Source organism: Podarcis erhardii (genome assembly GCF_964252035.2).
Source record: "Podarcis erhardii genome assembly, chromosome: 3".
Lineage (NCBI taxonomy): Eukaryota > Metazoa > Chordata > Lepidosauria > Squamata > Lacertidae > Podarcis > Podarcis erhardii.
This window is the reverse complement of record NC_138507.1, coordinates 120,502,966-120,517,756: the sequence shown is the minus strand read 5'-3', so window position 1 is coordinate 120,517,756 and position 14,791 is coordinate 120,502,966. Positions and strand designations below refer to the sequence as shown.

Here is a 14,791-nt window from a genome sequence, read left to right as displayed (position 1 = left end):
GAATGTCTTCAGCAGATATAGGTAGGTAGTCATGTTGGTTTGATGCAGTAGAAATATAAATATATAAATAAAATTGTCCAGTAGCACCTTAGAGACCAACTAAGTTTGTTCTTGGTATGAACTTTTGTGTGTATGCACACTTGGTATCTGAAGAAGCGCGCATGCACACGAAAGCTCATACCAAGAACAAACTTAGTTGGTCTCTAAGTGTTAGTGACTCATAAATGATAAATATCTGATAATGGGGGCTATATATATATAGAGAGAGAGTCCAGTAGCACCTAGAATCATAGAATCATAGAATCATAGAGTTGGAAGAGACCAGAAGGGCCATCGAGTCCAACCCCCTGCCAAGCAGGAAACACCATCAGAGCACTCCTGACATATGGTTGTCAAGCCTCTGCTTAAAGACCTCCAAAGAAGGTGGAGTCTCGATGGCCCTTGTGGTCTCTTCCAACTCTATGATTCTATGATTCTATGATTCTAGGTGCTACTGGACTCTCTCTCTCTCTCTATATATATAGTCCCCATTATCAGATATTTATCATTTATGAGTCACTAACAGTTTTTGCAAAGGTTGATGAATGTAATACATCAAGGAACAATGGAACAAATAACTATTTACTCCACCCCCCCGAAGACCTCCACCCATGAATAAAATTCTTCTTCTTCTTCTTCTTCTTCTTCTTCTTCTTCTTCTTCTTCTTCTTTTCATAATCCACACACGGCATCCTCCATAATAATTCACTGGAGGTTTTTAAACAGAGGTTGGATGTCCATCTGTCAGGGATGTTTCAGCTTTGATCCCTGCATTGCAGGAGTTTGGGTTGAATCACTGGTCTTCAACGGGTGGGGTAGGGACCGTATAGTGGCCTGATCCAAGCTGGGTTGCAACAGGAGCACTACCACCATGCAGATAGATGGTAAAAGGTTGATAAATGGATCCCCAAATGCATGTTTGAGTTAAAAGTGAGCCCTGGTTCTCAAATGTTTTGAGCTATGTAGACTGATGACCCTCCCAAGTCTTTGATTCTATGATTCTAATTTGAGGGGGAGAGGGGTTTTGCGTAGTAATGTTTTATATGAAGAACAGTGGGCATTGGGCTGTCCCAGGACTTTCTTGTACCAAGTTTGGAACGTAGCATCTGACCACAACCTAAGCAGCATGTGGCCAGCTTGGCTTTACAGTAAGTCCGCAACTTACACAGGGGATAATGCTTCAGGCCAAAATTGCATATAGTGAAAATTCATAGGATGCCATGGCAGGTGGGATTACTAAAGTCTCCCCCTCCCCCCGGATTCCCTTCCCCTTTCTATTTTTTTTTTTTTTTTTTTTTTTTTTAGTTTTCACCAAGCGCATAAAGCTGAATGGGCAATATAAGTTGTGGGCTTACTGTATAAGCCGCAGGTCAGATCTAGGCAGAAGGAAGGATGTTGTTCTCTTTATTAATGCTTTCCTAGTCTCTGTTTTTATAATGCAAAGAAGGAGGCGCATCTTATATTGACTGATGTGTCATGGTTGTCTCCTATCTCTCTCTCTTGTAGGAATGGTGAAATCCTGGCAGCACAGAGGCGACAAAGAATCATGATTGCATGAACTTCCCCCTGCTTGTCTCGCTCATTGGATGCTAATACAGAATGTGGAGGGTGACATTGAAGGTTGCCTTGCTCCCGTTGTGTTTCTCTGGCCCGGAGGGGGCAACCAATTGCCGTGGTGACCCTGCCCGCGCTCTCCTAGCAACACCCAGTTAACTGGAGGCCAAGAAGAAGAGTTTCACCCTTGGTTCTAACTGGATCGGAAGTTGCGTCCTCCATCTCAAGGAGAAGATGAAATTTCCATTCTATTGGCCCTTGGTCCAACGGGCGCAATAGCCTTTCCTCCTGGAGCCTTGCCGGTAAAAACCGCCTTGGTTATGGCTACTGATCCAACGTGATAAGAGGGGCAGCACCAACTCTTGGACTCATGACCGGGTATACCATGTTGCGGAATGGAGGGGTAGGCAATGGAGGCCAACCCTGGATGCTGCGATGGTCCAGCCGCATTCGACTCACCTGGCTCAGCTTCACCTTGTTCATTATCCTGGTCTTCTTCCCCCTCATCGCCCACTACTACCTAACCACCATAGACGACGTGGACGACGCCGGCAAGCGCATCTTCGGGCCGCGCACGGGCAACGAGCTTTGCGAGGTGAAGCACGTCCAGGACCTCTGCCGCATACGGGAGTCGGTGAGCGAGGAGCTGCTGCAGCTGGAAGCCAAGAGGCAGGAGCTGAACAGCGAGATCGCCAAGCTGAACCTGAAGATCGAAGCCTGCAAGAAAAGCATTGAGAACGCCAAGCAGGACCTCCTGCAGCTGAAGAATGTCATCAGCCAGACGGAGCACTCCTACAAAGAACTCATGGCGCAGAACCAACCCAAGCTCTCCCTGCCCATCCGGCTGTTGCCGGACAAGGACGACTCCAACTTCCCCCTGCCCAAATCGCATAGGAGCTGCCGGCTACACAACTGCTTTGACTACTCCCGCTGCCCGCTGACGTCTGGCTTCCCCGTGTATGTCTACAACAGCGACCAGTTCGATTTCGGGAGCTCGTTAGACCCCTTAATTAAGCAAGCCTTTGAGTCCACTGTCAGAACGAACGTGTACGTTACCGAAAACGCAAACATTGCCTGTTTGTACATAATCCTCATGGGAGAAATGCAGGAGCCCGCCATGCCAAAACCTACTGAACTTGAGCAACAGTTGCACATGCTTCCCTTTTGGAGGACTGACGGGCACAACCACCTGATTATCAACTTGTCCAGGAAATCGGAAACTCAGAACTTCCTTTATAACGTCAGCACCGGGCGGGCCATGGTCGCCCAGTCCACCTTTTACGATGTACAGTATCGCCCGGGTTTCGATATTGTGGTCTCCCCTCTTGTCCACGCCATGTCCGAGCCCAATTTCCTAGAGATCCCGCCCCAGGTGCCGGTAAAGCGAAAATACCTGTTCAGTTTCCAGGGGGAGAAGGTGGAGTCTCTCCGGTCCAGCTTGCAAGAAGTGCGCTCCTTCGAAGAAGAAATCGAAGGCAACGCCCCGGCGGACTATGATGACAGGATCATTACCACCCTGAAGGCTGTCCAAGACAGCAAGCTGGACTTTGTCTTGGTGGAATTCACCTGTAAGAACCAGCCGAAGGCAAGCCTGCCCACTGAGTGGGCTCTTTGTGGAGAAAGGGAAGACAGACTAGAGCTACTGAAACTATCTACTTTTGCACTGATAATCACCCCGGGGGACACCCACCTTGTCATCTCCGCCGGGTGCGCAATGCGTCTTTTTGAGGCCCTGGAGGTTGGGGCGATCCCGGTGATCCTGGGAGAGCAGGTTCAGCTGCCCTACCACGATGTGATCCGGTGGAACGAGGCAGCCTTAATCATACCAAAGCCACGTATCACGGAAGTGCACTTTCTCCTGCGGAGTATTTCCGACAACGACCTCCTGGCCATGAGAAGGCAGGGCCGATTCCTGTGGGAGACCTACTTTTCCACCTCAGACAGCATCTTCAGCACGGTTCTAGCTATCATAAGGACTCGAATCCAAATCCCGGCCGTCCCCATCCGGGAGGAGGCTGCGGTGGAGATCCCCCACCGGTCCGGAAAGGCTGCTGGCACAGACCCCAACATGGCCGACAACGGGGACTTAGACTTGGGGCCGGTGGAGACGGAGCCGCCGTACTCCTCGCCCAAATACCTGCGCAATTTTACCCTCACCGCCATGGATATTTACAGAAACTGGAACTCGGCCCCTGGCCCTTTCCACCTCTTCCCCCACACACCCTTTGACCCTGTCCTGCCGTCGGAAGCCAAGTTCCTCGGATCTGGGACTGGGTTCCGGCCCATCGGAGGAGGAGCTGGTGGCTCTGGAAAGGAGTTCCAAGCCGCGCTGGGGGGCAATGTCCCCAGGGAGCAGTTCACCGTCGTCATGCTGACCTACGAACGAGAGGAGGTGCTCATGAACTCCCTGGAGAGGCTCAACGGCCTCCCCTACTTAAACAAAGTGGTGGTGGTCTGGAACTCTCCCAAGCTGCCGTCAGAGGACCTCCTGTGGCCAGACATCGGCGTCCCAATTGTGGTAAGAGCAGTTGGAAATATTAGAGTGGAGAGGCTTCGGAATTCTTTTGTTGCAACGTGGAGCATTGAGGGTTGTGCGTTCTGTTTTTAGGTGCACCGTAAATAAATAAATAAATTCTGGTTTAGGTTCTTTCAAATGCTTGCAGTGGGCAGTGTGTGTATGTGTGTGTGTGTGATAGAGAGAGAGAGAGAGAGGAGGAGGAGGAGGAGGAACTGGTTGCCTGATTCCACCACTGCCCCCTTTCTGCCAGCGTAGTCTCAGAATCCAACTGTGTATGGAAATATTGTAAAAGTACCTACAATCTTATCCTCTGGGCAAGACTTTGCACGGCTTGGAGCAAAGCAGACTCCAAGTTCCTCGTGTGAATCCTCAATGATGTCAGCATCTGAGGAGTCCCAAAGTCCAGGCAGCAAGTTCAGAGTGGAGAAGACATCTGAAGGCAGCCCTGTTTAGGGAAGCTTTTAATGTTTAATAGATTATTGTATTTTAATATTCTGTTGGAAGCCACCCAAGGTGGCTGGGGAAACCCAGCAAGATGGGCAGGGTATAAATGATAAATTATTGTTATTATTACAGTGGTACTGCTGGATGTTATTATTATTACTATTACTATTATTATTATTACAGTGGTTGTTATTATTACAGTGGTACCACTCTGTTCCGGAGCCCTGTTCGCATCCTGAGTAGAATGCAACCCGCGACTGCACATCTGCGCGTTCACGGGTCATGATTCGCCACTTCTGTGCATGCGTGCGATGTCATTTTGAGCGTCTGCGCATGCGTGAGTGGCGAAACCTGGAAGTAACGCGGTCCGTTATTTCCAGGTTGCAGAGGAGCATAACCTGAAAATGCTCAACCTGAAGCAAGGTATGACTGTATTGGGGTGCAGGTGGCGCTGTAGGTTAAACCACAGAGCCTAGGACTTGCCGATCAGAAGGTTGGCAGTTCGAATCCCCACGACGGGGTGAGCTCCCATTGCTCGGTCCCTGATCCTGCCCACCTAGCAGTTCGAAAGCACGTCAAAGTGCAAGTAGATAAATAGGTACCACTCCGGCAGGAAGGTAAACGGCATTTCTGTGTGCTGCTCTGATGCCAGAAGCGGCTTAGTCCTGCTGGCCACATGACCCGGAAGCTGTACGCCAGCTCCCTCGGCCAGTAAAGCGAGATGAGCACCGCAACCCCAGAGTTGGTAATGACTGGACCTAATGGTCAGGGGTCCCTTTACCTTTACCTTTTATGACTGTATTATATTTGTAGGCTGTTTGGCCAAAGGGCAGTAATGGTTCAAGTCCAAGTTGTTCTGCAGCTGAAGGAGCAGCAGTAATAGCAAGCGCTCCTTAGAACTGATCGTGTTTCCAGGAAAGATGGCTTTATTGCCATCTGCTAGCAGCTTCTCTCATGGCTAGCTACTAAACTGATACGACCTTGGTTGCCGAAGGGAGATGGGCCAGTCTCGTCCCTTGATTGTCTGGTCATCTGCTGGATTTCAGGGCAGTGTCTACTGCAGCTTGGTGCTGTAGAAGTTCACCTTCTCCCTTTCATATCCCTGAAGGAGTCTTGACCTGCTTCTTTATTGTCCAAAGGAGCATGTACCGTATTTTTCGCCCCATAGGACACACCGGCCCATAGGACGCACCAAGTTTTTTTTTTGGGGGGGGGGGAAATAAAGGAAAAAAAATTATTTCCCCTCCAGGCGCTTGTGGGGCCGGCAGCGGGGAGAAGCACTCTTCTCCCCGCCGCCCGCCTGCAGACCAGGTCCGGGGACAGCGGGAAGATGCGCTGCGCCTCCCAGCTGTCCCCGGAGCTTGCGGGGCAGGCAGCGGGGAGACAGCGGGATGGCGGCGTTCCGCCTCCCCGCTGTCCCCTGACCTTGTGGGGCTGGCGCTGCGGCTCTCCTGAAGCCTGGAGAGCGAGAGGGGTCGGTGCGCACCGACCCCTCTCGCTCTCCAGGCTTCAGAGAAAGCCTGCATTCGCCCCATAGGACGCACACAGATTTCCCCTTCATTTTTGGAGGGGAAAAAGTGCGTCCTATAGGGTGAAAAATATGGTACATCCTTACATAGGTAACATCTCAACATGTTCAGTCCGCAAGCAGAGAACTTGTTGGAAATGGATGTTTTGCCTTTAAAGCCTGAACAGCGTGTGGAAGATGATTTTAGTTTAATAGTTTCTGTTGAAGGAATGCTGCTGTTGAGGGCCTAGAATAAGTCCTCTTAAGCCACAAATGCCAGGGTGCTGGCGGTGCTTTTTATAGGGTGGAATAAAAGTGAGCTATTGCGGCCTGTGTTTCTTCCATCCCCTGAAGGAAGGGCACTTCTCTGTACTCCTCAGATACTAGTTTGCTACACCATACAACTTCCTTACGGCCCCTAAAACAGAGTTACGGCTCCCTTGCAGTCAGGACTTTGCAGTAATTGTGAAGCCTACCAGAATTGTGAAGGGATGAAGTCATCCGCTGCGGGTGCCATTAATGTACTTTTTCAAAGAGACCCGTCAACAAACAAGAGGAGCAAAATGGTCCTAAATGGACTGAGGCTGTGGCACAAAAGGACAAAGCGAAATGATTTAAATTACATGTCTTAAGTGTGTCTCATTTGCTTCCCTTGAGTTGCTTCTTGGTCCGGGCAGTTTACATGCAAGATAAAGAGAGAGAGAGAGAGAGAGAGAGAGAGCGAGCGAGCGCATGATCAAATGCAGAACATTTCATAGCTCACTAAAAGCTTTTTTAAAAAAAGAAAAATAAACAAATTTAAACAATTGTGTGCTGTCACACTGGGAGAGGGTGGAACACAAACGGCTACTTGTTTCCTACACTAGCGAGACTTCTTTCAAAAATATCTTGTCTGGAGCACTTTTCTGTTTTTTTAAATATATACTGTGTTTGTTGTTATTCTGCCGTTCTAGCCAGTCAGACGTTTCTCCTTTTGAATGTGCCATTTTTGATACGTTTGACGACTGAGCCTCACAACTTGATCTGGGGTTTGTGCAGATATTTGGGTTAGCTGTGGATGTGAGGCAAGTGTGCACCTGTGAAAATGTTTGTGGCTTGCTCACGGGTGATGCACATCCAAGAGCTAATGGAAAAAGTGAGCATTTGGATGCAGATGTGAGTTGTGTTTTCACTGAAGATGACACAGTGCAGGCCAGAGGGCATTCAGTGGGTATTTTGACAACTGCCCCATTTCCCCTGACACCAGTTTGGGCCGGGGTAGTGGGTGTGATTTTTGGGGGGCTTGTACCCTGGCCTATCCTCAGCCAACCTAAAGTCTCTTGTGAATATGGACGCAGTGGTCTAAACCACTGAGCCTCTTGGGCTTGCCGATCAGAAGGTTGGCAGTTCAAATCCCTGCGGTGGAGTGAGCTCCCGTTGCTCTGTCCCTGCTCCTGCCAACCTAGCAGTTTGAAAGCACACCAGTGTGAGTAGATAAATAGGTACCGCTCCAGCGGCAAGGTAAACGGTGTTTCTATGCGCTCTGGTTTCTGTCACGGTGTTCCGTTGTGCCAAAATCAGTTTAGTCCTGCTGGCCACATGACCCGGAAAACTGTCTGCGGACAAACGCCGGCTCCCTCTGCCTGAAAGTGAGATGAGTGCCGCAACCCCATAGTCGCCTTTGACTGGACTTAAGCATCCAGCGGTCATTTACCTTACCTTTGCCTTTATGGAGGGACTACGGGTGGCGCTGTGGGTTAAACCACAGAGCCTAGGACTTACCAATCAGGTCAGCGGTTCGAATCCCCACGACGGGGTGAGCTCCCGTTGCTCGGTCCCTGCTCCTGCCCACCTAGCAGTTTGAAAGTACGAAGTGCAAGTAGATAAATAGGTACCGCTCTGGCGGGAAGGTAAATGGCATTTCCGTGCGCTGCTCTGGTTCGCCAGAAGCGGCTTAGTCATGCTGGCCACATGACCCAGAAGCTGTACGCCGGCTCCCTCGGCCAATAAAGCGAGATGAGCGCCGCAACCCCAGAGTCAGCCACGACTGGACCTAATGGTCAGGGGTCCCTTTACCTTTACCTTTATGAAGAGTTATAACCCTAAAAGAAAAAAGAAAACCCAGAAAACAGATGCAGAGGTGCCAAAAGCAGAGGAAGGTGGTATTTTGTAGCAGAAGAGGAACGTGGCGCTTCCATGAGACTGGGGCACAGAGACGCCGGCTCCCGTTTTGACTTTCGGGATCTGAGCACCGCATGAAATGAACTTATTCTTAATATTTCATCTTATTGTTTCTGACTAGTAAATCACACTGCTCACAGGCAGGAGTGAATGAAAAGATTATCTTTCTTCCAGGAGCAGCAAAATGAGTTACAATTGCTCATGTCACTGTGAAATGAACATTCACATTAGTCCTGCTGCGTCTTTTGCTCTTCTTTTAAACAAAATCCTTGAAATAATGCCTACCTGAAATAAAATTAACTCCTTCGTCGCTTTTGCAGAATGGCAGCCAGATGGGGGCTTCTTGGGCACGATGTACACAAGGATGAGCAGGTCTCTTAACAACCCGGCAGATCTTCCCCAAATTCGTCCGCCTCTGCCTACAACCCTGAATTTGATCTGATTAGAGGAATGTTAATGGAAACTTGTTACTTATTTGCAAGTTTCAGCTTGCCCCATTTTAATTGGCAATAGCTCATTAAAGGCAGAGTACACAAAACCTGTGGGATAAAATTTCTAGTGAAAATAGATGGAGCCCAACTGCATTTTTTAAAAAAATGAGAAATAAGATAAAACTGCTGTCGGCTTCTGTGGTCCATGTTTGATTGACTTCTGTCTGATATGCACCAGTTCATCCTCCAAGGCTGCAAGGAGGAGGAATAGGAGGTGGTAGCTTTGCGATGTACATGATTGGGAGCTGAAAGCCCTCACAGGATTTCCAGGGTGTAAGGCATACGTTTCTGCAAGGAAGCCATAGTTAGCTGCTTAACGAATCTGCAAGCCCCTCTTAGGCTCCCTGTGCCAAACAGCAGTGCCCAGTCAGTCTTGCACTGGGAATTTTGTTGAGACAGAGACAGGGGTCTCAGGCATTTAAGGAATGTACAGAATCTTTCCACACATTTCCCTGTGTGGCCAAATCTGCTTGGAAGCCCAGCCTTTTGACAGCCCGGCACTCCTATAAAAATGTTTTGCTTTTGATCCATGCGATGGTCACCTCCAGGCTTGACTACTGTAATTCGCTCTACGCGGGGCTGCCCTTGAAGCTGACCCAGAAACTCCAGCGGGTACACAATGCTGCAGCGAGGCTCCTCACGGGGTCCCTGCCATGGGAGCATATTCACCCAGTGCATTTCCAGCTGCATTGGCTCCCGGTGGAGTACAGGGTCAGATTTAAGGTGCTGGTTTTGACTTTTAAAGCCCTTCATGGCCTAGGACCCTCGTACCTATGGGACCGCCTCTCCTGGTATACCCCACGGAGGACCTTAAGGACCATATATAGCAGCACCCTAGAGGTCCCAGGCCCTAAGGAAGTTAGATTAGCGTCAACCAGAGCCCAGGGCCTTCTCAACACTGGCCCCGGCCTGGTGGAACGCTCTGTCTCATGAGACCAGGGCCCTGCGGGATCTGATCTCTTTCCACAGGGCCTGTAAGACAGAGTTGTTCCACCTGGCCTTTGGCTCAGAATCAGTTTGATTCCCTCCCCCTCTTTCTTTTTCCTTTCTCCTCCTATGAAGAGATTGCTCCCTAATTGTTTTAATGTTGTATCTTAATCTTTTAAATTGTATTTTAATCAACTTGTTTTTATTATTGGTTGTTAGCCGCCCTGAGCCCGGTCTTGGCTGGGGAGGGCGGGGTATAAATAAAAATTTATTATTATTATTATTATTATTATTATTATTATGGTGACACAAGGTTATGTACTTTGTACTATGAATCTGTGGAACTGCAATGAAGCTGCAATTGCCCACCAGGAGAAAGATGGCTTTCGCTGATGTTTTAAAAGGCAACTTTCTTATTCTTAGGGATGTGAAACGCATTTGGCACTATGTGAGTAATGACTGGTGAGACCTTTGAAGTCAGGGTCTTGCTGACTTACCTTGGGGTATGCAAGGATCTTATAAGGTACAGTGGTCCCTTGGTTCTCAAACTTAATCCGTTCCAAAATCAAAGCGTTCCAAAACCAAGGTGCGCTTTCCCATAGAAAGTAATGCAAAATGGAGCAATCCATTCCAGATTTTTAAAAAGAACCCCTAAAACAGCAATTTTACTATCTAATGAGACCATTAATAAATTTACTATCTAATGGGATGCGTGTGGCGCTGCGGGTTAAACCACAGAGCCTAGGACTTGCCGATCAGAAGGTCGGCGGTTCGAATCCCCGTGACGGGGTGAGCTCCCGTTGCTCGGTCCCAGCTCCTCCCAACCTAGCAGTTGGAAAGCACGTCAAAGTGCAAGTAGATAAATAGGTACCACTCTGGCGGGAAGGTAAATGGTGTTTCCGTGTGCTGCTCTGGTTCGCCAGAAGCGGCTTAGTCATGCTGGCCACATGACCCAGAAGCTGAACACTGGCTCCCTCGGCCAGTAAAGCGAGATGAACGTTGCAACCCCAGAGTCGGTCACGACTGGACCTAATGGTCAGGGATCCCTTTACCTTTACGAGACCATTGATCTGTAAAATGAAAGCAGTAAACAATGTACTGCAGTCACACAATCGATCAATAAGTAGCTGAACTGGGTTCCATAGTTCCACAGTGGTATCTGAAGAAATGTGCATGCACACGAAAGCTTATACCAAGAACAAACTTAGTTGGTCTCTAAGGTGCTACTGGACATTATATATATATATATAATGGGCAGAGTATAATATATAACTGGGGCAGAGTTTTTATTTTTCTTATACATGAACAAGCCTGCTTGTACTTCCCATTCATTCATCCTGAGCAAATTGGGCTGGAAAAATCCAGGTGTCTGCCCATATGCTTTTAGAACCTGAAGTTGGAGTCTGGAAACAAAAAATATTCCCTTTCTATAACACAGGCATGCAAATGTGTGTGTGTTTGTGTTTTTTCTTTCGCTTCTTGTTATTAATTTATTGCAAGCTACTTAGTACAAGGCACTGGGGGTTGGGGAAGTTTCCCCCCACCTTCTTATTAAGGATGGGGGGGCGGGGGAGGGGGAACCGCCGCCATTTAAAAATTGCTTTTTTCTATTAACACCAAAACAACTTCAAGCCTCGTAAGACCACCAGGTGCAGAGCAGTGATAATGTGACTGTGACTAAGTGATTGCTGATCAAAGCACCGAAAGCAGACGGCTAATGAACTCCAACAAATTACAGCGTAATGTGGAGAATACCTTGTGCATCACGAAGTAGTCAGAGTCTCCAAAACTATAGAGCACCCAATACACAGAAACTACGAACTGGAGCACAAGCTCTCCCTTTTTTGCTCCTCCCAGGGTAATAATAATAATAATAATAATAATAATAATAATAATAATAATAATAATATTTATACCCCGCCCATCTGGCTGGGCTTCCCCATTCACTCTGGGCAGCTTCCAACCAAATATTAAAATACAGTAATATATCAGTTACAGGTAGGTAGCCGTGTTGGTCTGCCATAGTCAAAACAAAATAAAAAAAATCCTTCCAGTAGCACCTTAAAGACCAACTAAGTTAGTTCTTGGTATGAGCTTTCTTATCTGAAGAAGTGTGCATGCACACGAAAGCTCATGCCAAGAACTAACTTAGTTGGTCTTTAAGGTGCTACTGGAAGGAATTTTTTTATTTTGTAGTAATATATCAAACATTAAAAGCTTCCCTGAACAGGGTTGCCTTCAGATGTCTTCTAAAAGTTTGGTAGTTGTTGTTCTCTTTGACATCTGATGGGTGGGCATTCCACAGGGCGGGTGCCACCACCGAGAAGGCCCTCTACTTGGTTCCCTGTAACTTCGCTTCTCGCAGTGAGGGAACCGCCAGAAGGCCCTCGGCACTGGACCTCAGTGTCCGGGCAGAATGATGGAGGTGGTGACGCTCCGTCAGATATACTGGACCGAGGCCATTTAGGGCTTTAAAGGTCAACACCAACACTTTGAATCGTGCTCGGAAATGCAAGAAAGGGGTTAGTCCAACCTTTGGTTTGCTGGTATAACTGAGTTACCGTGTCGTGAAATGAAGCATGTCTAAAAAGTGTGTCGCCAACGTGAACATTTTGGAAAGCTCTGATCTAGTCCAACCGCCTACAATGCAGGAATATGCCAATTTCCTTTTTTCATTGGGTTTGTACATCCCGTTGATAGTTGTCGGCTGAGTAATCTGTGCCAAGATATCGCTTGATGAACTTCCACGTGCAAACAAGCTTTGTGGGCAGTGCCAGAATTACATATAAGCCAAACAAGCTATAGCTTAGGGCCCCACTCTCTTGCCCCCCCAAAAAAAAATTAAAGGGGAAAAAAACTGGATGTACAGTACATTTCCAAAATATAAGATAAAAAATAAATAGAATAAAACCTACATACAGCAAAGGTGTTTTGTGTTGTGTAGGCTACTATGATGTAAGTCATGGGCTCCGCCTACTAGCCTGCTTCCTAAAATATCACTGGTTTGCTCATTTCTATATATAGGGTGCCTACATTCTGCATGGACTGGTTGCAGGGCAACATGTGCAAATGGCTTTATATACCTATGAGATCTATAAATTACCATATAATGCAACAGAATGCGATCAAAAATAAGAACAGAGAGAAAGGGAAGAAGGAAATCCTAAAACAAATAATGGACAATGAACAAAAGTTAATTAAAAAGCCAAATAATACCAAAATAAAACAAAATATTAAAGTTCTGCAGACACAGTTTGCTATGATTATAAACAAAGAAGTTGAATGGAACATCAAAAGATTAAGACAAAGGAATTTCGAATTCGCAAATAAACCAGGAAAATGGCTTGCATGGCAAATTAAGAAAAGGAAAGAGCAAAGCACAATCAATAAAATTATTGTGGATGGCGAAGAAATAGAAAACCCAAAAGGTATCAGGAAAGGATTTTTGGATTTCTACAAGCATCTGTATGCAAAACGAGAGAAAAACAATATAAAGAAGATAGAGAAATTTTTGAAAGAAAAAAAGGTGCAAAAGATCCCGACAGAAAAGAAAGACAGACTGAATGCCCCAATAGAGAATGAGGAGATAGTAGAAATTATAAAACAGATGAAAAAAGGGAAGGCACCAGGACCAGATGGATTTACAGCAACTTATTACAAAGAAATGAGGGATTCCCTGACGGTACCACTTAAAGAAGTTATGAATAATATTTTGAAACAACAGGATATACCAGAAACATGGAAAGAAGCCTTTATTACACTCATACCAAAACAAGACTGATCTCACACAAGTTAAGAACTACAGACCGATATCTCTGCTAAACACAGATTATAAGATTTTCTCGGGTATTTTGGCAACAAGATTCAAGAAGATATTGCAAGAACATATCCATAAAGATCAGGCAGGTTTCCTTCCTGACAGACATATGAAGGACAATGTAAGAAACATAATAAATATTTTGGAATATTTGACTGCCAGTAATGAGAGACAAGCCGTTTTAATGTTTGTGGATGCAGAGAAAGCGTTTTATAATGTTTCATGGGAATTTATGTTGAAAAATTTGGAAATGATGGAAGTGGGAGAAGATTTTTACAATGGCATAAAGGCAATATATTCAGAACAGAGAGCAAAATTGATCGTAAATAATGTAATTACAGAGGGTGTGAATATAAAGAAAGGTACAAGACAGGGATGCCCTCTCTCACCACTGTTATTCATTACGGTTCTGGAGGTCCTGCTTAGTTCAATTAGGCAAAATGAACTAATAAAGGGGGTAACAGTAGGTCAAAACCAATACAAAGTTAAAGCCTTTGCCGATGATCTGGTAATTACAGTGGAAGATCCGACAAGTAGTCTAAAAGAAGTTATAAAAGAAATTGACCAATTTGGAAGAGTGGCCAGATTTGTATTAAATAAGAGGAAAACTAAACTTATGGTGAAGAATTTGGACCAAAGTTTGATAGAAGAAGTGCAAAGAGAAACAGAGATGGAAGTGGCGAAGAAGGTAAAATACTTAGGAATATGGTTAACCCCAAAAAACATTGATTTATTTCAAAACAATTATGTGACAACTTGGAACACTATTAAGAGAGACCTCGAAGTGTGGAGTAGGATGAAACTATCTTTTTGGGGCAGAATTTCTTCAATCAAGATGAGCGTGCTTCCAAAGATGTTGTTTTTATTTCAAATGATTCCAATAATCAAGGGGACAAAGATCTTCAGAGAGTGGCAAAGAATGATTTCAAAATATATCTGGCAGGGCAAAAAGCCACGAATACAATTTAAGTTACTAACTGATGTGAAAGAAAGAGGTGGCTTCGCCCTGCCAGACCTGAAACTTTATTATGAAGCATCTTGTCTCTGTTGGATAAAGTACTGGATAACACTAAAAAATAATAAGTTATTGGACTTGGAAGGGTTTGACAACAGGTTTGGTTGGCACGCCTACTTATGGTTGGGGAAGAAGAAAGCTCATAAAAGTTTTGCCAATCATATTTTCAGAGGTGCCCTAATAGAAATATGGGATAGGTACCAAAATATTTTGGAACCAAATGTACCTCATTGGTTATCCCCACTGGAGGTCATGAGTGTTAAAAAGACAAACATGAGAGAGGACTGGATGACTTATGGAGATATTGTAATTAAAGAAG

The 14,791-nt window shown here is 46.1% G+C and overlaps 1 protein-coding gene across 4 annotated transcripts in view; it reads left to right on the top strand.

The window, feature by feature from the left end:
• The window catches only part of EXTL3 (exostosin like glycosyltransferase 3), a 177,845-nt gene that overhangs the window by 118,351 nt on the left and 44,703 nt on the right, over positions 1 to 14,791 (top strand). For all 4 annotated transcript variants that reach the window (XR_014154536.1, XM_081854616.1, XM_081854617.1 and 1 more), the window contains one exon: positions 1,546 to 4,111. Coding sequence is in view for 3 of the 4 variants with exons in the window: in XM_081854616.1 (XP_081710742.1) it covers positions 1,964 to 4,111 (2,148 nt within the window). In the remaining variant the exon portion in view is untranslated. The remainder of the gene's footprint in view (positions 1 to 1,545; positions 4,112 to 14,791) is intronic.